Source organism: Cuculus canorus, chromosome 11, assembly GCF_017976375.1.
Source record: "Cuculus canorus isolate bCucCan1 chromosome 11, bCucCan1.pri, whole genome shotgun sequence".
NCBI lineage: Eukaryota > Metazoa > Chordata > Aves > Cuculiformes > Cuculidae > Cuculus > Cuculus canorus.
The window spans coordinates 21044775-21068981 of record NC_071411.1 but is presented as its reverse complement, the minus strand read 5'-3'; the positions used below and the strand labels follow the sequence as shown (position 1 = coordinate 21068981).

General features: G+C 42.7%; 1 protein-coding gene across 5 annotated transcripts in view; it reads left to right on the top strand.

The window, feature by feature from the left end:
- Positions 1–24207, top strand: part of LOC128853247 (IQ motif and SEC7 domain-containing protein 2-like) — a 183401-nt gene that overhangs the window by 54579 nt on the left and 104615 nt on the right. For all 5 annotated transcript variants that reach the window (XR_008451632.1, XR_008451631.1, XR_008451630.1 and 2 more), the window contains exon 2: positions 18500–18529. Coding sequence is in view for 2 of the 5 variants with exons in the window: in XM_054076434.1 (XP_053932409.1) it covers positions 18500–18529 (30 nt within the window). In the remaining 3 variants the exon portion in view is untranslated. The remainder of the gene's footprint in view (positions 1–18499; positions 18530–24207) is intronic.

The following is a 24207-nucleotide window of genomic DNA, read 5'->3' as shown; positions in this document are numbered from 1 at the left end:
GCGGCTTCTGTAGCCTTTCAGAGGTGACACAGAACAAGGGAAGGCAAGTTGCTTGTTATGTTTTTCTTGGCTTTTCAAGTTGCTGTCATTGTTTGAGAAACAGGATCAAAATATTATGGTGCTGTAGCATTTGTGCAATTCTGTCAAGCAGGTAATGGTAATATTTGTGTAGTTTTCCCAGTTCATAGTTATATTCAGTAAAATATGCAACCTTCTTTTAGAATGTTTAGCTGTGACCGTGTGTACAAAATCTGGCATGTCTTCTGCTTTATATATCCACGTTCTCAAAGGCTCTCACCATAGAACTGCGCAATGCTCAGAGAGGTTCTCACGTTTTCCAGAGTCTGTGGTGATCTGCTCAATAACCACACTATAGGAACAGTGCTCTGCAGGGATGGTTTTTATTTTCTTGAGGTGTCTTCTTCTCTGAGACACAACTAATACATTAAGAAGCTAAGATTCGCCATGTAGGACAACATACATAGAATCATAGAATAGTTTGGGTTGGAAGGGACTTCAATGCCCATCCAGTTCCAACCCCCTGCGATGCGCAGGGACACCTCCCACTGGCTCAGGCTGCCCAGGGCCCATCCAACCTGGCCTTGAACACCTCCAGGGATGGGGCAGCCACAGCTTCCCTGGGCAACCTGGGCCAGGGCCTCACCACTCTCAGAGTGAAGAATTTCCTCCTTATGTCCAGTCTAAATCTGCCCCTCTCCAGTTTATACCCATTGCCCCTCGTCCTATCACTCCAAGCCTTTGTAAACAGACCCTCCCCAGCTTTTCTGTGGCTACTTCAGACACTGGTTGGAACTGGATGGGCTTTGAGGTCCCTTTGTACCCAAACAATTACATGATAGGTGGCATGAGATACTAAAATTAGACTTTTTATGGGAATTTACCTTCAGAGTTAACTCTGGTATTGCTGATAAAGATTTAACTTCCACACTTAAAATGTTAGGGTTGATTAGGCTTTTTCTAGGATTGGCTTTGAATGGTGTAGTTAACCTCAGCAGGAAGAAAGATTTAAGGCCCGGGCTGTACTGATTTTACTTTCTGCAAACTTGTGTAGCATTGTAAGCAAGTAGAGAAATATTTCTTGCTTACAGTGTAGTGGCTGCGCTAAACTTATCTTAAACAATCAGTCTGGTTCTCGTAATTGAATAACAAAGCTCCTGTAATAGTTAAGCTTTTATAATGAAGTTTATTTAAGAGGAGAACTCCTAAATGTTCATGCTTTACTGATGTGCAAAGTGATAGAATTCAGGAGGTTCTGTTCCTTCAGCAATAACTACTCATTTTGCAAAGTTTTCTTAGAGAATTCAAAGAATTAGAAGTTTTGGTGGCAACAGTGTGGAACAGGATGAGTTGCGATTATGCTGCATTAATATTGTCTTTGGACGAGCTCGATGCTGAGTTTGCGAGTGTGTGGTTACAGTAGTGATGCAGTTCATCTCAAGGATATTGAAACTGAAAATGCAGGTGGGATAAAAGTACCACATGGCTAATGGGAGAGGAAAAAAATCAATGTAACTTAATATTCAAACGAGCACCGTGCATAGGACGTCCAGCCCTGGGTAGTTTGGTGCAAAGAGCTGAAACAAAAATAGCCCAGTGACAAATCATATGGATTGCTTATTCTTTTTCCCAGGCGGGATGACTTGGCTGCTGGCTCACAGCTGCAGCCCAGCTCCTTCTCCAGAGGAATCGCTGTGCGGCAGGATAAACACCGCAGTGAAGATATCTCTGTCCCTTTTGCCTTCCCAGGAAGCGCGTTATGACAAATGCTGAAAGGATGTTTGCAGGAAGGGAGAACTATCTCTGCAGTTCAAGGCACATACACAGAAAATATTGGCTCGTAGGAGTTGATGCAGCATACCCAGCCAAGTGTATCAAATTGAACAAACTGCCGCTTCTGAACTAGCGCTTGGGAATACCAGTTCCCTGTCTTCATCCTCCTCACCAGAAGTAAACAGTGTAAACAAGATGAAAGATGGTCCTAGTGAGGCGTATACGTGTATAGTGTGTGCTTCTCTCTACGAAAGTAACAAGGACCTTTAAATCCTATGTTATGGGATTTATTATGATATCAAGTTTAGTTCTATTTGGATGTTTCATAGAATGGTTTGGGTAGGAAGGGAACATAAACACATCCACTTCTGATGCCCCTGCCATGAGGGGGACACCTCCCACTGGATCAGGTTGTTCCTCATCCGTTCCTCATTTGTAATTCTTTTGAAGAAACTTATATATACTTCTCTATTTCGGATTAATAAAAATCCACCACTATTTAGCATACCTCCTAATTTCCTTCTCATTGTATCTCAAATGGTTACGACAGTGAAGATGCAGCAGAAGAGGCTTCTGTTGCCCAAGGAAGGACCAAGTATTTTCAGTAGAGCTGATACATTTTGTGCTGGTGTAGCCATGGGAATCACCTTGTCCTTGTTGCTATTCTCTTGCTTTATAGCTATCTTTGTATAAAGAGCAGGACAGACTTTCAGTACACAAAAATATCGTATCTCCTGCCATCTCTCCACTTCCGTGCTTCTGCTGACAGATTTGCTGCCGTACAAATGCCTGGATGCCTAATCTTTGTTAAAACTTGAAAAGCTGGTGATGATCTGGTAGGTATCATCTAAAAGCTGCTAGGAATTGTACTGAAGATATCTTAGTTGCATGACACTTGAGTTGAACTGGAATTGTAAAGGTCTTTCTAAACTACTGTTTGTGGAGCAGGAACTTTGTACAGCTTGCAAATGTACAGATGGGTTTTCAAGCAGGATGTGCTCACCCTGTTGTATCTCTGCTGTCCTTGGCCTCTGTTCAGCAGTGATTGAAAAACACATCTGCAGCAATCATGATGGAAGACTGGGCTCGAACTCTGGAATCGTTATCCATAAGAGCTGTCTTCCATGAGGAGAGATGAGTTGGGGAACATATTGTGCCAGGTAGCAGTGATCCATAAAAATAATTTCATAAACTGAAGTGACTATTCATATAGGGATGGATGATTTATTGTAAAAGAAAAGAGATCTTAAATTTCAATATGTATGTAAAGAAGCCTCTGGAGTATCATCAATGTTTGATCTTTGAGCTTAGCTATTTCCATGACTGCGATGTTATTGCTTTTGTAATGTCAGAGTACTATAGAAATGGGCTGTTGATGGATGAGCATCTGAAAGGATGCTCTTCCCCCAGATTGCATATAAACTTCCCATCTATTGCATATAAACTTCTATTGGTTTACAAATTTGAAGAGCCTAAGTTTGTGTTGACCCCTCTGGAAGGCAAACCCTGGTTAAATGATTTGTTAAAAGTGTTGAGTGCCTGACAAACAATATCATAATTTTCTTTGTGCTGGTATCACTTATTGCACATCATTTAGTTTTGATAGCAGAACAAGTACTGCTTTAAAAGAAATTAATTTGCTTATAGGCTTCTTTGACAGCTGCCAAAAAACCCCCATGTTATTATGGAGGTGTTCCCTGGAGATGTTCAAAAAGCCTGTGGCTGTGATGCTTTTGGACGTGGTTTAGCAGGCACAGTGGGATTGGGCTGATGGCTGGACTGGGTGAGCTTAGAGGTCCTTTCCAACCTTAAGGATTCTATGATTCTGTGATTTTGAATAGAAGAGACAAAGCTAAATAAATGTGGTGTTTGAATTTGGCTGAAGCTTGCTGTTATATGACAGATCGGTTTATACCCTGTTGTTTTGCCCTTCCCACTCCCATTTTTGTTTCCTTTGAAAACTGATTTGTACCAATGTGCTCTTGCGCTAAACATATGATAGTTTGCTGAGTAAAGAGCAGGTCCTGTTTTGCATTAACGGTGCACATACAGAGCAAAAAGAGAAAAAAGGAGCAAAGGAACAGTTAAAGACAATATTTGGGGGTGGTAGTGCATGGCAAAGGCCTTCGATGCGTGTCCATAAATCTGCAGAAAGGAGGTTGAGCATGCTGGAATGCAGGCACAGTCTGGCTTTCTTGCAGTAAACTTTGAAAAGTTAAATGAATGTCCAGAGGTCACCTGGACTTTGTGGCAGTAAGGACATTATCTCAGCACAGTGAGCGAGGGCAAAAGGAGGTGAGGAAAGATAGTGAGGAGGCCAAATGACATCTGTGATATCTTCAGTTGTGAGATACTAAGGTTTAAACATCCTGGGGCTGCAGAGCTCTCAAATGAATGCTGCTTTTAAGAAGTGAAAATGCTGAGATCAAACGTATTGGCAGTAAAAATAATACTGAGAATGTAAGTGTGGGAATAGTCTTTCTTGCCCTATAAACTGGGCTTCCGTATCTCTAGGTACGGAATATATAGAAAAGAGGCAAAGTTATTGCACGAGCCAGCAGCTGGCTCTGTGTTTAATTCTCAGTCCTGCCATCTGCTTGCTGTGCCAAAGGAATAAACTGGAGTGCAAGTCATGGTCCTTTGTGCGCGCTGGGGCTTGGATCCTTTGAGCTGAAGTGGTGGAGCTCTTGTAGGGTAGATGGACCCATAGCCATATGCATCAACTTGATAACATAATGCTAAGTGAAGCCCCGGTGTCCCTCTTATTTTCTTATTTTGCTCCTTCTTTTGCTTCTTCTTTCTCTCTTGTAGGGTGAAAGGTTATAATGTGCTTTTTTAGCAGGAAGAGCTTACTTCAAAGGCACAGAACTGTGATTGTGCTCTTACTACGGGCAAATGCATCTGTACGTGATCTGCTTTTATTTAAGGTAGTATCCTCTTGAAAAGCAGGATTGATGTGTGTCGCTGTGAACAGTGACAGAAAATGTGATTTAGTTTTGCAGTGCTGTGATGGTTTATAAACAAGACTAACAAAGGAAGCCCCAAACCTCCAGTAAGAACAAAGCCTCTAAGCCCGATTGGTTGTGTCTAGGCCAGCAGTTGTGGTTGGAGAGGGCTTTATTCTAAAGAAAAAAAAATAGCACTTATCAAGGTCAAGAGGTAATTAAAAATACCAACAGGTGAACTGAGGGAAAAGCAGGTAAAGTTGATAGTACGGGATCTCTCAGAGTGCTTTGAGTAATGGAGGATGAAGAAGTTATTTGAAGTTATGACCTCAAATTGCTCCACAGGAGGTTTATATTGGGTATTAGGAAAAAATTTTTAACTGCCAGACTGGTGAATCCCTGGCAGAAGCTGCCCAGGGCAGTGGTGGAGTCTCCATCCCTGGAGGGGTTCAAACAATGTGTGGCCATGGCACTTTTGGACATGGTTTAATGGGCCCAGTGGGGTTGGACAGATGGTTGGACTGGATAAGCTGAGAGGTTTTTTCCAACCTTGGTTGGAATGCTTCTAAAAGCTGAGTGGATTAGTCATTAGAACTCTCCCTGAAAGTTGTAATTGTTCTGAAGCTTTTGTTTGAGGGACTGATTTAAAGACAGGAAAAAAGTAATCCACAAACCACACCAAACACTGCCCAGTCCTTCACCCCTTCCAAAAAAAAAAAAAAACCCCAACAAAAGCAAAACTCCAAAATCCAACACCCACAGACCCCCAAAATCAAACAAATAAAACCACCACCAAAACCTGTAAGACCTTTCTCAGAAGAACTGTACTCTGCTCCATCCAATGCCAAAATCATGTCAGCAGATTGGAACCTCAGGATTACCTGAGGAAGGGCGTTGTCTGCTGGGATGGTTCGGCCAATACCGCTGCAGGTTGTAGGACAGATGGGATTTGGCTACTTGCAAGAAAACCACAAGCTGTGAGTACAGCTTTTGTTACTGAAACTGAGGCCTCCAGGCAGCTAAAAAGGAGCCAAAAATCCATTTCTAGAAGAGAATATCAGGGATGCCTCTTATAGTCACACACTTTTTAATTTCTGCATGCAAAGACTTAATAGGTACAAATTACAGTGCTTCTAAAGAGTTAACTGAGTAGATGAAATCAAACAAGTTAAGACTTAAATTCTTTATGCCTTCTGTGTAATGATTTATAGTACCAGAATATGCACTTGGGTTCGTCTTCATCTTTTCACGTTTTCTAATTTAGTCATAATTGGAGAGAAGGGTTATATTGATGGCAATCAAACTCAGGTTGCAATTGACAAACTCATGTGGCCACTGAAATTGGGGTGATTTCCTCAGAGGCAGATCGGTTAGCAAAGAATGATCAGGACTGATCTTAGAGGTGTTTTCCAACCTTAATGATTCTACCAAAAAATTATCTGGAAAGTCAAACCTCTCTTATGTGGTGACATAGAATCATAGAATAGTGTGGGTGGAGAGGGACCTCAAAGCCTATCCAGTTCCACCCCCTGCCATGGGCAGGGACACCTCCCACTGGATCAGGGGCTCCAAGCCCCATCCAACCTGGCCTGGAACACCTCCAGGGATGGGGCAGCCACAGCTTCCCTGGGCAACCTGGGCCAGGGCCTCACCACTCTCAGGGTGAAGAATTTCCTCCTTCTGTCCAGTCTAAATCTGCCCCTCTCCAGTTTATACCCATTGGCCCTCATCCTATTGTGTCTCACCGGGAGCAATTTTTGTGTCTCCAAATGTCTTCAGATTTGCCATCACCCTGAACACTGCAAGTGTAGGCAACGAGGTTAATCCTGAGGTTAAGTATGTTAAGGGTTTAGTACTTCTCATGCATCGTAGTGTGAAAACTAGTTTGTGCTCTAAAATCACCGTTTTATTTTTAGAAACGATAACTTTGTCATTTTAATGCTAAATCACTCTTAGTTCTGATAATCTGTGTGTGGAATTTAATGTGCAGGCGCCTCTTTTGAACTAAGACTTAGGTATACTTTACACTGAGAATTTTATCCATAAAGTACATTGGTTTAAATTGCATGGAGAGTTTTCAGATGCTGGATTTTGATTTGTAATTATTGTTGTATCAATGATCAAACAAATTCCTGCTACAGAAGGCTGATACCAACTATGTCCCCGTAAGTTTTATTGTTTGTTCTTTCTCTATAGAATAAACATAGTGAGATCTTGTCTTTTATGACACTTAAAAGTAGAGATGTAGTGGCCTTCCAAGCCTGAGGATTAAAGACATAAATTCTGTGTGTAGAAAATTGCTCATTCTCGTTGAAAGCTTCTTGGCAGCTTGCTCTGACTCTAACTAATCCACATGTATATCTAAAATATGTTTTGACAACAACCCTCTGCAGGCCTGATTTTATTAAGGAAAATACAAATACTTGATACAAATGAAAGACAAAGCTTGATTTGATCATTTTCTGAATGTTTACGGCCAATGGTTTTATGTTTAGAGGCTAAATTGATGCTATAGTTCTGTTATAGATGTCTTTATATCCCAACAAGCCTTTAGCTGCCGTTAGAGGCAAAGACCTCTGTAAGGGAGTATTTTAATTGGAGCCATGACTGTTGATCTTATTATTTTAAATCTAAGAATAAGAGAGGCATTCCTTACTTAAATTCCAATTTTGAAGAGATTTTTACCTGTAAATGGAAAGACAATCAGAAATAATTCTGTCTAGAGGCTCTCCTTATGATCACTCTTAATTTAAGCTGGAGCAATGCCTCCTGTAGATATAATCAATACAGAGGGACACTGTGCTGATGCTTCTTGATCCTTCTAACAAAGGAGCTTGTCTTCTGCTTACTCGTGAAGCAAATGTGGTCACAATATCACTAAACTTCCTTAGAGATTTCTGATTTCCAGTTATATCTTAAAAATTTACTATGCAGGTCTTAATTGTTTCTGTGGTTAACGTGCATTCTTGCATCCTCAGCTATTAAAAAAAATAATCTAACTCAATTAACCGAGCCATAAAGAAACATCTGAGTGAGTTTGGGTTGTGACTGGTTCCTGAGTTGTGGTGGGGTCAGACAGGTCTGCAATTCAGAGGTGAGATAGTGAGTGGTTTGAAAAGTATCAGCTGGAGGAACCAACTCATTTGTAAAATGTTTCATCTAATAAGAATAAGGTGGTTTTCAAACAGGATTAAAGCAGATACACCATTTCAGGATTTTTAATAGCAATTTTTCCTGTAAACGATTACAAATAACAACAAACAGGTGAACAGTAAGGGGGGGGTGAAAACAGATAAAATGGGTTTGAGAGATCATAAACCCAAGATATTTCAGTCAGTTTTCTTTTCAGTTTTAAGGGTTTATTCTGACACTAAGCGCAACCCCCACTTATCAAAGGAAAATATTTACTTCCCTTCCATATGGCACTTTGGCAATATTCTTACTGAGATCATAAGTTGGCTTCACTGCCGAGTCTTAATTGCTGAGTCTCATGAGGCAGGTATTGGGGCTGGACTTCACGTAAAGCGAGTGGAAGCTGCAGAGCCTGTTTAGCACTGTGCTACGTTGCTCTGGAGGCAGGAGCTCTATGAAATCCTTACTTCTACCTGCTGCAGGGAAGGGGCACAGAAAACCTCTGTAAACAAAGTTTCCCCTCTCCCTGTTTTGCTTGGCTGTGTTTTTTTAATCCATAGGTGATTTTCTGTCCTGCTCTGTAGTACATACAGAGGGACTGCATTGGGAACAGCCTGGAGGAGGTCGCTGGCTGGAAATGGTGGTGCTTTGCACCATATGCCAGACTTCTCGGGGAGGACCGGAGAGGGGGGCCTTTAAACTTATCTTCTGGCTTAATTGCTTCCCCTTCCAGAGGTGGACAGAATCATAGAATTAGAGTGCCCTGAGTTGGAAGGGACCTACGAGGACCATCGGGTCCAACTCCTGTCCCTGCACAGGACAACCCCAACATTCACACCGTGGGGCTGAGGGTGTTGGCCAAAGGCTCAACAATAGTATTTCTCAATCGCTTTGTGTTCAGACCACTGCTACTTCGGTCTGCACGCAGCTGTATTCACGTGTTCCCTGAGAAGAAGGAATTACACCTCCCTTTCCCTCACTGCAGGTCACGTTGATGGTTCTCTGTGGAGGAGAGCAGTATTTCTCCAGTTAGCTAGAGGTGCCCTGAGGTAGTTGCCACTGTACGCTGAGTTTTATGTGTATTTACCTGGTTTTGTTACGTATTCAGGTATGGAGGGCAGTGCCAGGCTGTGCAGGTGGGGGCTGATGTAGCACCTGCTCCGTGTGGGTCCATATTTTCATGCTGGAGGAAGCGCGTTCTCTGCCCCTCGCTGGGTGGACAGATGGGATCTATAACCTTGATGAGAAGCTCACCGCGCGGTCTGCGGAGGGGGCTGGCTTTGTGAAAACGTGAGGCTTTGTATCCTGTCCATTCCTGCAAACCATTTTCAGATATTAAGGGAAAAGAGGACTTAGATTAGTGACAAATGCACTCTAGATGAGCGAGGTGAGCATGGAGAGGATGCGTTCAGCCCAGCTGCCGGCTAATCTGAAGCTCACTAGCATATGCGGCAACGCGAGGGCTGGGCAATGACATCAAGCCGATCATTTTACAGATCTCTCATCAGAGGCTGCTGAGAGTTTGGAATAGACATTTCTTGGACAGCAGTGGCTGTAGACAGTCCAGGAATAGACATAACAAGCTCTTTATGGAGGCCATATGCCACTAGCTGCATTGCCATGGTATTTATCATGGAAGGTAGTAAGTTATCTATGGGAGAGAAAATCTCTGCTGCTTCTCAGGGATTGAGACATATGGCTACTTAAGTTTAAGAGTTTAGCTTTAAGAGACAAAAAAGGCATATACTACCTAAGGAAGTGCCTGTTTTCAATATTGCCCTGCGTCCAGTTCTAGAGTCCTGAGCACAGGAAGGATGTGGATCTGTTGGAGCGAGTCCAGAGGAGGCCACGAAGATCATCCGAGGGTTGGAGCACCTCTGCTATGAGGCCAAGCTGAGAGAGTTGGTGTTGTTCAGCTGGAGAAGAGAAGGCTCCAGGGAGACCTTAGAGCAGCTTCCAGTCCTGAAAGGGGCTCCAGGAAAGCTGGGGAGGAACTCTGGATCAGGGAGGGCAGGGAGAGGACGGGGGAATTGTTTTAATATAAGGGTGGGGAGATTTAGACTGGATAGAAGGAAGACATTTTTTACAACGAGAGTAGTGAACTATTCTATGATTCTGTGAGGGTATGAATGCAGAGCGTGGGTGAGGAGTGGGATGGTGCACCGTGAGCTGTATGAAGTCTTAAGAGTAATGAAAGCTTTCTGTATGTTCATTGTACCATTAAACCAGTATTTAAAACACAGAATACTATCAAAAAAATACTTTTCCCCCTGTGTCTTGAAGTGACCAAGAGTCCTGAGGTCTTAGCATGAGGCTGGTACCATTATAACTCACGTGGAATTTCTTGGAAGGCTGTGCATCCCGTAACGGGTTTGGTTTAGTTGTGTTGATGGAAAAATGTCTCCTCCCTCTGACGGCAGAAGCACTGTAATATAATAATATAGGGAACTGCTGCACCGTATTGGAAAAGAGCTGCTCACTTGCTAGAGACGCTGCAAAGCTGTAAATCCAGGAGTGGTATCGTGAGTAAAATATCGACTGACACTACTGAAAGTGCCAATATAAATGCGTTTATAAACTTCTGAGCTACAATTCCATCAAATAATATGGAGATGTCAGCTTTTACGGATACCTCTGTCTTGTTCCTCTCCTCTGACAGAATAAACTATTGGGCAGGTAGAACTATAAGCCGGTACAACTGGTGTATAGTGGTTAGAGGTACAGTTTGCCTACTGCTGCTAGCGCAGTGAGATTTAAGGTTCTTATCCAATGCAGAGTAAGAGGAGAATTTAACCTTGCTAGAAATTGTTTATTATAGTGCAGATGATATGGTGCAAAACATAGATTTATGGTACCAGAAGCCAGAGAGAGCATTTTGGAAAATTGCTCCTACCAAGTACTGAGTTTTGGTTAAAAGCAAGAATAGAAAAGTGAAACAACTAATCTGATTTTAATTTATAGTGTTGCTGCAGAATGAGAGGTGCGCTCTTTTTGTTTCTTATATACAACCAAACTGTTAAAAAGTGCTTCAGGGTTGGGAAGGACTTTTTACAAAGGACTGTAGTGATAGGACGAGGGGCAATGGGTATAAACTGGAGAGGGGCAGGTTTAGACTGGACATAAGGAGGAATTTCTTTACAATGAGCGTGGGGAGGCCCTGGCCCAGGTTGCCCAGGGAAGCTGTGGCTGCTCCATCCCTGGAGGTGTTCAAGGCCAGGTTGGATGGTCCTTGGGCAGCCTGAGCCAGTGGGAGGTGTCCCTGCCCGTGGCACAGGGTGGAACTGGATGATCTTTAAGGTCCCTTCCAACTCAAACCATTCTACGATTTGATGGTTGCACATCTCTGGAACACTCACACTCACCTTTTAGGACAGAGCATCCCCTGGCTTAGGGGCACAGGTTTTCCCTATGAGTTTCACTGATCCTGTCTGTGAGATGTGCCTTTTCTGGGGGGTTCCATGTTGCCATTCTTAACTAACTGCATCGGGAACACAGACACATGGCTGGTTTTTAGCTTCCCAGTGAGAGAACTAAGCAACTGGATGGATCCAGTACAGCGTACCAGGGAGCATCTCCTGGTCAGGCTGTGTGATCCTGCTGTCGAAAAGTGGAGGGAGCCAGACCTCAAACCTACCCACTGTGTGAGTTACTTTGCATTTTACTGTAGTGCAGTTTCGCTCCATTACCCATTTTATTTTCTCTTAAAAGGATTTATCAGACATGCTTGTTAACGGGACAGCACTATGAGTCTGTAGGATTTGGGGCGGCAATTATGAAGCCTATCTAAAGTGCTTGAGGGGGAAGCGTGACAGCTCTCAATCCTTCTCTAACTGAAAAAAGGGAAATATCTCATAAATATTGAACCTGTGCTATCTTTCAAACTGACGTGTCAATCTGGGCTGCAGGCATTTCTTAATGACAGACTCCATCCAAGCTGGCCAAGGTACGAGTCTCCTTGCCGGTCAGGTGTGATCCAGGCTGGTTAGCAGGCAGCTAACTTGTCAGATCGAACCTTCGGAAAGAAACTTTTTTGTTTTGTAGAAATCTTTTAGAGATCCTGTCTAGTACGGTGCTGAATCTACTTTCTCATATTATTTGGAAAAGAACAAAAAAGACTATTAGGATACTAGTGTTATCAAATAATCCATGAAAATAGTGCTTTCCTACTGTGCAGGACGTTTTTTAATCTCCGTATTAAATGGAAATGTGATGCAGTAATTGTATTTCTGCAATTCATTTCTTCTTTCTATTACTGCCACGATGGGCAGCCCAAGAGCCTGTTTCTGCAGTGAGCGCTTGTTGCTTCATTCCGTTGTGCATAATAACAGAATCCTGCTGAAAGGGCTGTAATTAGTGGCAAAATGAATAATTTTTCTTGTCCTGAAAATTACCTTGTTAAAATGCTACTGACTGGACAGATCTCACTATACTTTATTTTATCGCGTCTTTTAAGGGTCTCCATCCCAGTAAAATTTTCATATCCTGTGTGTTATACAAAGTCTAGCAAACTATCCCATGTTTTGGAAAGGAAAATCTCCTTCCCTTATGTCTTTTACTGCACGTATTGCTTTTCTACATTGCTGGCAATGTGCTGATGCTGATCTAGACCCGCTTTGCAGGAGAGCGAGGGCAGGACAGCAGGCACGTACGCCTCGGGGCTCAGGGAGGTTTTGGAGATCCCATATACTAGATGTGCAGCAAGCAAGGCCACTCTTTCCAGACTCCTGGAATTAAAGCGTTTCTTTACTTAACAGCGTATTGCACATCTGTTGTGATCCACAGGGGCACGTAACATCGTTCAGGTGCGGCAGACCAAAATACAAATCCTGGAAAGCTCTAATAGCCTTTAGATGGAAGCAACTCAGCAACAGGAAGCCAAGATACTTTGTCTGTTATTTTCCTGTTTGGTCTGTTTGTAGGAGATAGTGATGACTATGTCTTGGGTATGAAAGCAGAAGATAAGAAGTCGTTTTGGTAATATGAATGGAGATGTTTTCTGAAATCTCCAGTTGTCACAGATGGGGACTGACAGATGGAGTGTGATGGCAACACTTTTATGAAACTTAATCATTCAAGACTTGAATAGTCATTTGGTTTGCTGTCTCCTCTGACTCAAATACTGATGGTTTTGGTTTTCTCTGCCTTTGATTTTTGATACAAGGTTTGCTATAGAATTATAGACTGGCTTGGTTAGAAAAGACCTTTGAGATCGAGTCCAACCCTACCTGTCCACTGCTAACCCACATCCCTGAGCAGCTCATGTTCCCATCTTTTAAATCCCCCCAGAGATGGGGACTCCACCATTGCCCTGCGCAGCCGTTCCAGTGCCTGAGAACCTTTTCAGTGTAGAAATTTTTCCTAATATCCGATCTAAACCTCACTTGGCACAACTTGAGGCCGTTCCCTCCCGTCCTATCCCATGTTTTTTGGGAAAAGAGACCAAGACCACTTCACCACATCCTCCTGTAGACGGTGGCAAAGATTATCGCTGTGATGATGGTACCTCTTCCTCCTGGCCTCTGTTTGCAATGGAACTGCAGCAAATACTGCTATTAGTGAAGTAATTTCTGCTTCTCTCGACTATAGCAATCTTAAAGGGAATATTTTGCCGTATTTGCTACTGAGAATGAAGTTCCTGGGGTCAGAAGGAGACAAAATTGTACTTCAGTGGGGAGTGTGGTTTAATATTTAGTTCTACTCAAAACGAAATATTGGAAACCAGCCAGAGATGAGAGGAGAAATCTTGGAGAAAGTCTCATGACTTTTATCACATCACTGATATAACTTATATTCCACATATTCCATTTATATATCTATTCCATTTAAAATAAATTACTGTAGCATAGAAGATATGCTATATATTGTAGCTTTTTCTTCCTTTAAGGTCTACCTTAAAATAAATAATGCAATATATTGTCAGATTTTTTTTTCACCTTTCTCCTTGTATCAGCAGTGATGGTATCATTTCTCTGGGTCAAAAGGAAAACAATAATCCAGAGCCCAGCACATGCTTATGGCATAAGCAGAAATATGAATTATTGATCCAAAATCCTAGTTTTAAAGGGTGCTTAAGTAAAATCTAATGCTTTATTTCAAACTACAATAGCAGGTTTTTTCAGCAGTGTGTTCATTCAGCCCTGCAAATCAATTACTTGTTCCCTGCGTAAAATCGACCACCTCTGAATAGCTTTTAAGGATTTACTCCAGTAAATCTTAAACTTGAGGATGCAAATTTAGTAGTTGCAAAGTTTAGCAGCTTTGTTACCTTTGGGCATCCTAAAAATAGAGAAGGATGGTGGGCAGTCTTCACTCATTGTTAGCTGTGCTGAGTTGGAAGACGATGAGCATGGAGAGCGGTTGGTTCCAGCCTCACTGCACTGGGCAGACCTCAGCAATGAGCGCCTCGCAGAGGTCCAGTGATTTATCTTGCCACTTCCCTTGCCTAAAACACCTTGCTTAAAACACTTCCTCAGTTTTAGTGAGAGGAATAGTGACTTGATGGAAGGGTGGTCGAGAATGGCTGGTTGCTACTTCTCATGACCCCAGAATGCTTTGAGTGCTTGAAGACATTTTCTCTGTTCAGATGATTCTAATGGTTTTGTTATTCTTGTCAAGGGGAAAGGCAGAAAATGAAGGTGTTAAATCCAGTTCTCAGCTGTATTTGAAAACTTGAGAGTACAAGCAATTACATAGAACATCTTTTCAATTGTAAAGCTTCTGTTCTGCAAGATGTAATTTGCTGAAAACTGAGTGTGGGAAGGTGTCAGTTAAACACTTTATTCATTAATTTTTTCATTACTCATGGGGATGCATAGGTGAATTCAATTCTCTTCCTTCCCTTGTGTTCCTGTAACTTTCAAGGATAAGGTAATCTTGTAGAAAAAGCTGCTTTGAAGTTACCGTCTGTCTACCAGAATACGTGCATGTATCTAAAACTTAACCACTTAAAGTGACCAGGCAGGCTTAAAGAAACGAGAATCATGGAATGGTTTGGGTTGGAAGGGACCTCGAAGCAATCCAGTTCCACCCCCTACCACAGCCAGGAACACCTCCCACTGGATCAGGGGCTCCAAGCCCCATCCAACCTGGCCTTGAACCCCTCCAGGGATGGGGCAGCCAACTAACACTGTGTCACCTTCAATTCATGAAGGGGCAACCTGACACTAGGGTTTAGCCCCATGCCAACCCTTTCCTCACCTCAGTTTTGGACCATCTTAACTGTGTTAAAAGGTGTGCGTGAAGATGGATGTCTGACTGCTTATGGTGTCAGGGCAGGGTGCCAGGATGGAATCACAGACCCCTTGTGAGCCTTGAGCATGTTTATATGTTAAAATGTTTTGAATAAAGTAAAGTAACACAGCTAGAAGTAAAGCTTTTGGCATCAGATCCTGTCTTCATTAACAAGAACGAAGTGTATCTCTTCAATGTTTATTTAAGAGTCCTTCAGGGTATGGATTTGTGGAGTTGTTTTTACGTTCCATATTATCTTGTAAAATCTTTTTAATATTCAGTAAACTAAATCTGTGATAACAGATAATGAAGATCAAGAGTGTTCTTTGTATGGGCTTTGGATACACAAAACACTGACGTAAATTTTTATAATAAAGCAAGATAGTGCTAAATAAAAACTGTAATTCTCACAAATGAAGGGCAGTGATGATTTTTCACCTCAAGTAAAAAAAATGATTATAACAATTTCAGAAAAGTGCTTTTTGTTTTTTGAAACAGAGTCAAACTCTACAGCGAACTTTCTCATATCTGCTGGGTGTTTAGAATGAGATTGTGCAGTATAGCAACTTATGGAGTTTATCTTGCCAGGCAGAAGTTGATTCACTTTGCTTTGGGCAACAGAATTCCCCACTGTGCTAATTTCTATTCTCTTTTAAAGTATTCTCTGATGTTGGCTGTCAGGAACATCGCTATGCCTACTCTTGGGTATACCTGGCCACCTTTCGGTAACCTACACCCAGTCCCCTGATTTCCAGCGCGCTTCCTTCTGCCTGTGTGTCTCATAGCACGAGAGACCAAGTTCATAGTTCCTTCTTTCCTCTTACCTTGTGCTTTTAAAAGACTTCTTTGAGCTTGAAGAAAAGAAAGGTAACGCTAGAGCATGTAATGAAGAGGGGAGAAGCAAAAATGTCATTTTTTTGGTACCTATTTTTACAATATATTCTGAAAATTAGCGTTTAGTTTACTTTCTAGCGTTAGACTTATGAGACTTCTCCAGCAATAACTTTTTCCACTGCCTCTAGTGTAATATGCAGGCTGTTATTAGAGATAGAAGTCATTCTACTAAGAAACTGGTGTTTTTTCCTCCTCCCCTCCTCCAGTCATCCAGGGAAGATTCTTTAGTTCCTAAGGAAATACCCTTGTCTTTGGTTTTGAGGAGGCAACTGTGGTGCCCGCTTGTTGGCACTTAAGTGTTAGTGTTTGCAAGTTCATATTGATCACCTTTTTATTTATGTCCCTGGTAAGATTATGACATGGAAAGGGTGTTTAGAGGCCCTGTTTTGCTCTGGAATCTCTGCTGCTTTGCTTTGCGTGTTTGATTCTGTTTCTTTTTTACAGAGCCTGATGTGTATTTAAGATTTCTGTGGCATTGAGGCTGGATTGTTCCGGAATGAGGAAAGAAAAGAATTGGGCAAATAGTAGTGTGTTTTCTTCTGGGTTTTGTGTTTGTTTATCAAATGCTTGAGGTGCCCAGAGGAGGGCAAAGAGGCTGGTGAAGGGTCTGGAGCACACGTTTAATGAGGAGCGGCTGAGGAACTGGGATTGTTCAGCCTGGAGAAGAGGAGGCTGAGGGGGGACCTTGTTGCTCTCTGCAGCTCTCAAGAGGAGGTTGTGGTGAGGTGGGTGCTGGGCTCTTCTCCCAAGTAACAAGGGGATGGGATGAGAGGAAATGGCCTCAAGGTATGTCAGAGGAGGCTTAGGTTGAGTATCAGGAAACATTTCTTTCCTGACAGAGTGGTGAAGCCCTGGCAGAGGCTGCCGAGGGCAGTGGGGGAGTCTCCATCCCTGGAGGGGTTCAAACAATGTGTGTCTGTGGCACTTGAGCACGTGGTTTAGACAGCACGGTGGGGTTGTGTTGATAGTTGGGCTGCATGAGCTTAGGGTTCTTTTCCAACCTTAACCATGCTGAGACTCTATGAGAACTATGTTTCTGCTTCTTTTTGGAGAAGAAACCGTTTGTATGAGTGACATTAATTTGAATTTCCTTACTTAAAAAAAATGTTGAGGGGAGAGGGTTTGTTCCGCTTTGGATTGATGAAATTATCTCACATTGAGAAAAATATGCCCTTTAGGAGCTTCTGGAAGTTACCATGCCTTAGCTCTCATTTTTGCACAACTACAAAATTCAGATGAATGTGGGATATTTGAAATTGCTTTTATTTGCAAACCTTAGCCCTTTGAATAGCACCTCAAAAGCCTGGGCATTAGGTTGCTAAATGTATTTGCCTGTGACCTTTTCAACTAAAGAGTGAGAAAAGCTGTAAAAAAAAGGTACAAGCTACTCTGCTTCAGCAATAATGTCGGAGACCAGTGCTTTTCACTTGCGAATATGGAACATAAATTTTTTTTACTGTGTATTTACTGAAGGACTTTATTGAGAACTCTGAGTGTGTCAACCTATGTTTTAATATTTCAACTAATGACTTCAACTGTTAACTGTTTTTTTTAAACTTGTAATAGATTTATTCTAAAGCTAAATAGACTGGTTTCTTTTTTAAATTTCTTGTTAGTAGGGAAAGTACATGATGTTCAACAAGGCCAAGGGCAAGGTCCTACACCTGGGTCGGGACAATCCTCAATTTCAGCACAGGATGGGGGATGATGTGATTGAGAGCAGCCCTGCGGAGAAGGACTTGGGGTTCTGGTTGATGAGAAGCTTGACACGAGCCGGCAATGTGCGCTCACGGGCCAGAAGCCAACTGTGTCCTGGGCTGCATCCAAAGCAGTGTGGCCAGCAGGGAGGGAGGGGATTCTGCCCCTCTGCTCCTCTCTTGTGAGAACTCATGTGGAGGATTGTGTCCAGTTCTGGAATCCTCAACATAAGAAGGAGATTGAGCTGTTGGAATGGGCCCAGAGGAGCCTACAAGGTTTATCCAAGGGCTGGAGCACCTCCCATCCGAGGACAGGCTGAGAGAGTTGGGGTTGTTCAGCCTGGAGAAGAGAAGGCTCCAGGGAGAGCTTACAGAGACCTTCCAGTACCTGAAGGGGCTACGAGAAAGCCGGGGAGGGACTGTTTAGAAAGGCTTGGAGTGAGGGGCAGATTTAGACTGGACATAAGGAGGAATTTCTTCACCATGAGGATGGTGAGGCCCTGGCCCAGGTTGCCCAGGGAAGCTGTGGCTGCCCCATCCCTGGAGGTGTTCCAGGCCAGGTTGGATGGGCCTTGGGCAGCCTGAGCCAGTGGGAGGTGTCCCTGCCCATGACAGAGGGTGGAACTGGATGACCTTTGAGGTCCGTTCCAACCCAAACTATTCTACGATTCCACAAGAACCCTTATAAAAACTAACTGAAATAAAAAGGGTGAGCACGAATTAAAAGGTCTGCCATCTTTATTTTTAGACTGTCTGGTGCATAAATGCTGACAGTAACTATCTCCTAATTATTTGTGTATTTCTTTACAGGTCTGAAGGTGACAGTTCAAGAAGCATCAGGTACGTGCATGTTGTATTCTTTCTGTTTTGGTGTCTTGGTTATCAGAAAATGTTTTATTTAAAAAGCCTAATGTTAAAGGCATTAAGATTTTTAAAAATGTGGGGTTTATTTGGTCTACTTAGCATGCCATTTGTATTTTAGAGGATCTTCTACCTTGGAGAAGTTCAATAATAGATAACGCGACATTTCCTGGATGCTCTTATCTCCATTATGGTTTGAGACTCAGTTTTAATTTTGATAATTGCCAAAAAAATATTGCTGGTTATTTTTCAGTGTTTTCACTCAAGTGTATAAATGGTTGTTTGTATTGGCAAAGCTGGGAGCCAGATTTGGGGGGCAATATCTGTGTTGGGGAGAAGTCTATTACTTGTTCAGGCTTTCTTAAGTCTCCGCTCTTTTACTGGGCAGTGAAACCCTTCATTGACTCATTACTGCAGTACTCATGCACCTGGAAGATTCAGTTAATTTAGGGAATTTAAAGTAATTATCAGATACTTTACTTATTCATTTAGTATTTTATACTTGTTACCTCAAGGGGAGTTTTTTAAACCAACCTCTTCGAAAAGGCGGCCGAGTCTAACTTCTAGAACTCATAACAGGGCTCTAAACAGGACTGACACTTCAGAATTGCATACTTGAATCTGAAAGTGGTTTGCATTCATGACACCGTGACAATTAAGCAGGTGCCTTGATTCTCAAGGAGTGTGACCACTGACCAATGATAACAAGGTCCAAAATGTTAGCTGGGGGTTCACGGCAACACCCTGCAGCTTGTTTTGGGAATTGTCGGGGTGTTGTGTAAAGATACTATATTTTATTTATGGAAAAAAAAAACCCCAAACCCAAAAGCCAAACCTTTCTCTGGTAGAATTAAAAAATCCAGTTTTACCCGCGGGTATGCAGACTGTCCACAAAAACAGTGACCTGCAGAATAATTGATCCAATATCAGAAGAACAGGAGCCTGTAGGAAGTGATCAAAGATCCCCTTAAATGCATTTTTCTTACAACAGAAATCAAAAGCAGTTACAGTATTGACCTGAATTCAAGGCTGCGCATGGGAAGTCGGTACCTTATTTTTAATATACAGCAACTGAGCTGGACAAGATCACAAGCTGCTGTAGTTGGGATGGGAGTAAGATGCCTGTGCTTTATTCCTTGGTGTTTATTTTAATTCCTAGTAGGGCTGCCAGCTATTGTAAGCGAAAAATAAGTCCACTGACATGTGAATTTACAGAACTATAATTAAGGTCACATTTCAGCCTACCACAGACATTCGCGGTTTGACCTGCTGAATCTCCTGTAGGATTTCGTGGCTCAGATTAGGGAGTCACTGCTGCTGATGCAATCTGAGCTGAGTTTATCATTAGAGACCATGTTTTGAGGTGTTTAAGTAGCGTATAGGCACAGCTGAAAGCCAGTTACTTTCAGATCTGGTTTGGTGCTGCCTAAAACTTAAATGTTACAAGAACTCTAGACTTTGCTCTTAATGAACAAGGATTGGTTTTTTGGGGGGGTGGGGGTGTTATTTGACTGACAGGCTAAGGGTGTGGGCTGCAAGACTGGTGGAAAAACGTTTGTATGTCTCGCCAGATGAATTCTGCACCTTAAATGAGGGGTCTGCTCAGGTTTGTGCTTCTATAGGAACTGGCAATGCTGCACGAGGCTTATTTCTCCTGTGTGCAGCCTTCTGGGTTGTGGTGGTAAAAATCAACACCGTGTGTTTGCTGCAGAAACCTGCAGGCAATCATCATGAATCTTGGAGCATTGATATAATCTTCTATTCGGAGGGTGTTCAGTGAATTAATTCTGTTATTCACCATGAACTTGAGTTACTCCAAGGCACTCGCAGACTTTTATGTTAACCTAAAATTAAGCTAACAGATAAATGCAGTAGCAGGCAACTCAAGCAGAAGGCAGAGCCATAGTCCTCCTCAAGTGGTCTTTCAGTCCGGCTCTTTTATACTCCCTCTTCAACTGTGTTTCTTAAGAGCAGAGGTGAAATGTCTCTGAGGATGTGCTGTTAAGTTTCTGCCTTCATAAAACCCTGGTCAGCTTTGCCTTTCCTTGGGCAAAAGCTCACTTATCTACGTCTATGTTGTGTATTTACATTGTGGTTCATTTCCTTCATGCTGTTTTCCTTTGTTTCTCACAAATGAAGATGGACTGTAATGATCTCAAATGAAATTAGAAGGTCAGCCTAGGGAATACTGCTTAAACACTGAAAAGAAGAAATCATCATTCCTGCTCACAACAATATCACACAAATACCAGCGAATCAGCATGCTGACAATGCTCTGCCGAGAGCTGCTGCCAAATTGTTCAGTTGGATTCATGAAGTCTAGGAGAGAGCTGCAAGCAGGTGAGAAGCCAGGAATAAAATGCCCTGTCTCTGCGTTAAATACACGTACGATATTGAGTGAAGTTAGTTAAGGGTCATCTTTGCAGTTGCTAAGCAAAAGTACTGGTTAGGATTGTAGTATTTGACTCTCTCTAGCTTTAGTGCTTAAAATAACAGGATCACCCCAGAAAATAAAAAAGAGGTGCAACCATGTATTTTATTTACCTCCTTTATGCCATAAGATTGAGATAGGATGGATGATAGCTTGGCGTGTATTTCTCTATCAGTAGAGAACTGTACTGTATGCAAGTTTAGTGGCTTGTTCTGGAGAAGCAATATCTTCCTCATGTTCAGGGCTCGTGGGTATGAGATGAACCGCTGCAGTAATTACCTTTGATCTTTGTTTCTAGCAGATACAGAGAGAAACAGATCTGTCTCTTGAATTCAGCGTGGGTCAGAGCTGATACGTTGGGGTGACGTGGACAGAGCAGATCTACTCTGAACTGGATCCATCCATCTCTTTTCTTCCTTGTGTCCTGACAAACATTTGCACCATTGTCATCCTCATGAAACTTTTTAGTTTTTCCAGAGATTCTCTAGAATTTTTTTTCTGAACAGTAAATAGAAGAGTTAGGATTCAAAAAGGCAGGTGTACATATCTTCTGAGGATATCTGCTTGTTTACTTCCTGTCTTTTCTTCTTCTCCTCCCCACCTCTAAGATGGGATATCATAGAAGACTCCTGGAATGGTTTGGGTTGTAAGGAACCTGAAAGCCCATCCAGTTCCACCCCCTGCCATGGGCAGGGACACCTCCCACTGGATCAGGGGCTCCAAGCCCCATCCAACCTGGCCTGGAACCCCTCCAGGGATGGGGCAGCCACCACTGCTCTGGTAAGCCTGGGCCACGGCCTCCCCACCCTCACAGCAAATCATTTCTTCCTAAGAGCTCATCTCAGTCTCCCCTCTTTCATCTGGAAGCTGTTCCCCCTTGGCCTATCTCTGCACCCCCTGATCAAGAGCCCCTCCCCAGCTTTCATAGAATCATAGAATAGTTTGGGTTGGAAAGGCCCTTAAAGATCATCTATTTCCATCCCCTGTGATGAGCAGGGACACCCCCCACTGGATCAGGCTGCCCAAGGAGCCTGGTCCTTTCCTGCAGCCCCTTTCAGCACTGGAAGCTGCTCTAAGATCTCCTCAGCGCCTTCTCTTCTCCAGGCTGAACAACCTCAACTCGCTCAGCCTGTCCTCACCTTGGAGGTTCTCCAGCCCTCAGATCATCTTTGTGGCCTCATCTGGACTTGCTCCAACAGATCTATGTTCTTTGAGATCCTTGTTGTTCCTGTCCTGCGAATTCTAGAGCTGGGTTGGGCAGGAGCCTGACGCTCAACATGGCTCTGTATACGTATGGGACTGGGAAAGCTTGGGATCAGTTTGGATGTCTCTTGCCATTGAGTAAGTGGAGTCAGTGTCTTGACTTTGACACTTGCATTGGAGTAGCTGGCTTTTTTTCATACTGGGATGGAATGTCCAATACATGTGATGCCCTAGAGTTTTATTGTGTTGCTCCATTGCAAAAGTTATTGTGTTGGTGGATTTAGTTTTGGTAGTTTTACAACTTGTCATAAAGATGAAAACTTGTCGAAAAGATGTTTTCAAGTGCTCTGAAATGCAGTGAACACTGAATCTGACTATGCGATTGATGCAGAAACGAGATTGATGCAGAAAAGCAATGTCATTCTAGGTGATACACTGAAACAATTAAAAATCAGCCCTTAAAATTCCTTCTGCTTATAATATTGTTGTACTGTAATGAACTTGGTTTGCTTTCCTTTAGGTGGATGCCATGTAATTTTCAAGCCCAGGTATTTGTTAAATCTATTTAAATTGATAAATTGCTTTGAACACTTTACGTTCTCGGATGTGATGAACGCATGAACAGTGTGAGCTATGGAATTGTCAGTGTGATGGTCCTTTTTAATTAGCTGTCTTTGTTCACGTGTTTTCAGTAGAAAATGCAATTTGTTTTACAGCAGTTTTAATATTTAGTAGTATGGTCTGACAGTTGCAGTTAAGAATGTATATCCGTAGTAGAATCTATCATCTCAAAGTTTGCAAAAATAGTATTCCTCAAGGATTAGTGTCTACAGGATGTTCTTCTTACCTCTAGTATGGACCTTGTTACTTGGGAGTTACAAGTGATGGGATGAGAGGAAATGGCCTCAAGTTGCACCAGGAAGGTTTAGATTGGATATCTGGAAGAATTCCTCTACTGACGCAGTGGTGAAGCCCTGGCAGGGGCTGCCCAGGGCAGTGGTGGAGTCTCCATCCCTGGAGGGGTTCAAACAACATGTAGAGGTGATGCTTTGGGACATGGTTTAGCAGGCATGGTGGCATTGAGCTGATGGTTGGACTGGATGAGCTTGAGGTCTATTCCAGCATAAATGATTCTATAATACGTTGGTTGTGTATTTAATGACCTCGAGGCAACAGAACAGAGGAGTCAAGCAGTGTATAACGTGCAGAGGACTCAGAAGGTCAGTGAGTATCTCTGAATCCTTAGACCCAACCTCTTAAGTCCTGCCTAGAAACAGTAAACTTATTCTGTCTTTCCTTCTTTTCCTGTTCGCATTCTTATAAAACGTTAACAGTAGTATGGATGGCTTAAAGACGTTAAGATTTAATTAACCATCCTCCTAGGTATTCCTTTTCTGCTGGTAGAATAGATGAGATGTAACTGCAGTGACCTCAAATGGATATCTGATCACAACTCCTCCGTGGTATTCCTGGTGCAATGCTTCCACTGCAGCTGGTCCTTTGGTTGGTTGTGAGCAGAGGGAGAGAATGTAGAGGTGCCAAGGCTATATACACACGTGATTTAAGAAATATGTGAAGAAAGAGGAGAGAGCCTGAGGGTTAGTTAAAAAAGAGGAAGAAAAAAGAAGGCATTTGAAGCTATGCAGGAAGCATAGACTCATAGGATCGTAGAATGGTTTGTGTTGGAAGGGACCATAAAGCCCATGCAGTTCCACCTCCTGCCATGGGCAGGAACACCTCTCACTGGATCATGGTGCTCAAAGCCCATCCAACCTGGCCAGTGTCTCAGTCTGTAATTCTTCACAGAATCTAAATAGAAGAGGACTTGGAAAGCTGTATGTCTTTTGGGGGTCATGCAGAAAGGCTGATTTCTTGTGAAGATTTACATTAGATTAAGTGGAAAAGTAATTGTGTAATTTACTTAGGAGAAGGAAAGCATTGTAGAGTATCAGCCTCATTCTGTGCTGCAGGGAGAGTGGGAGGACTGGCTGTTAAACAGACGCTGGCAAACCTCAGTAATTGA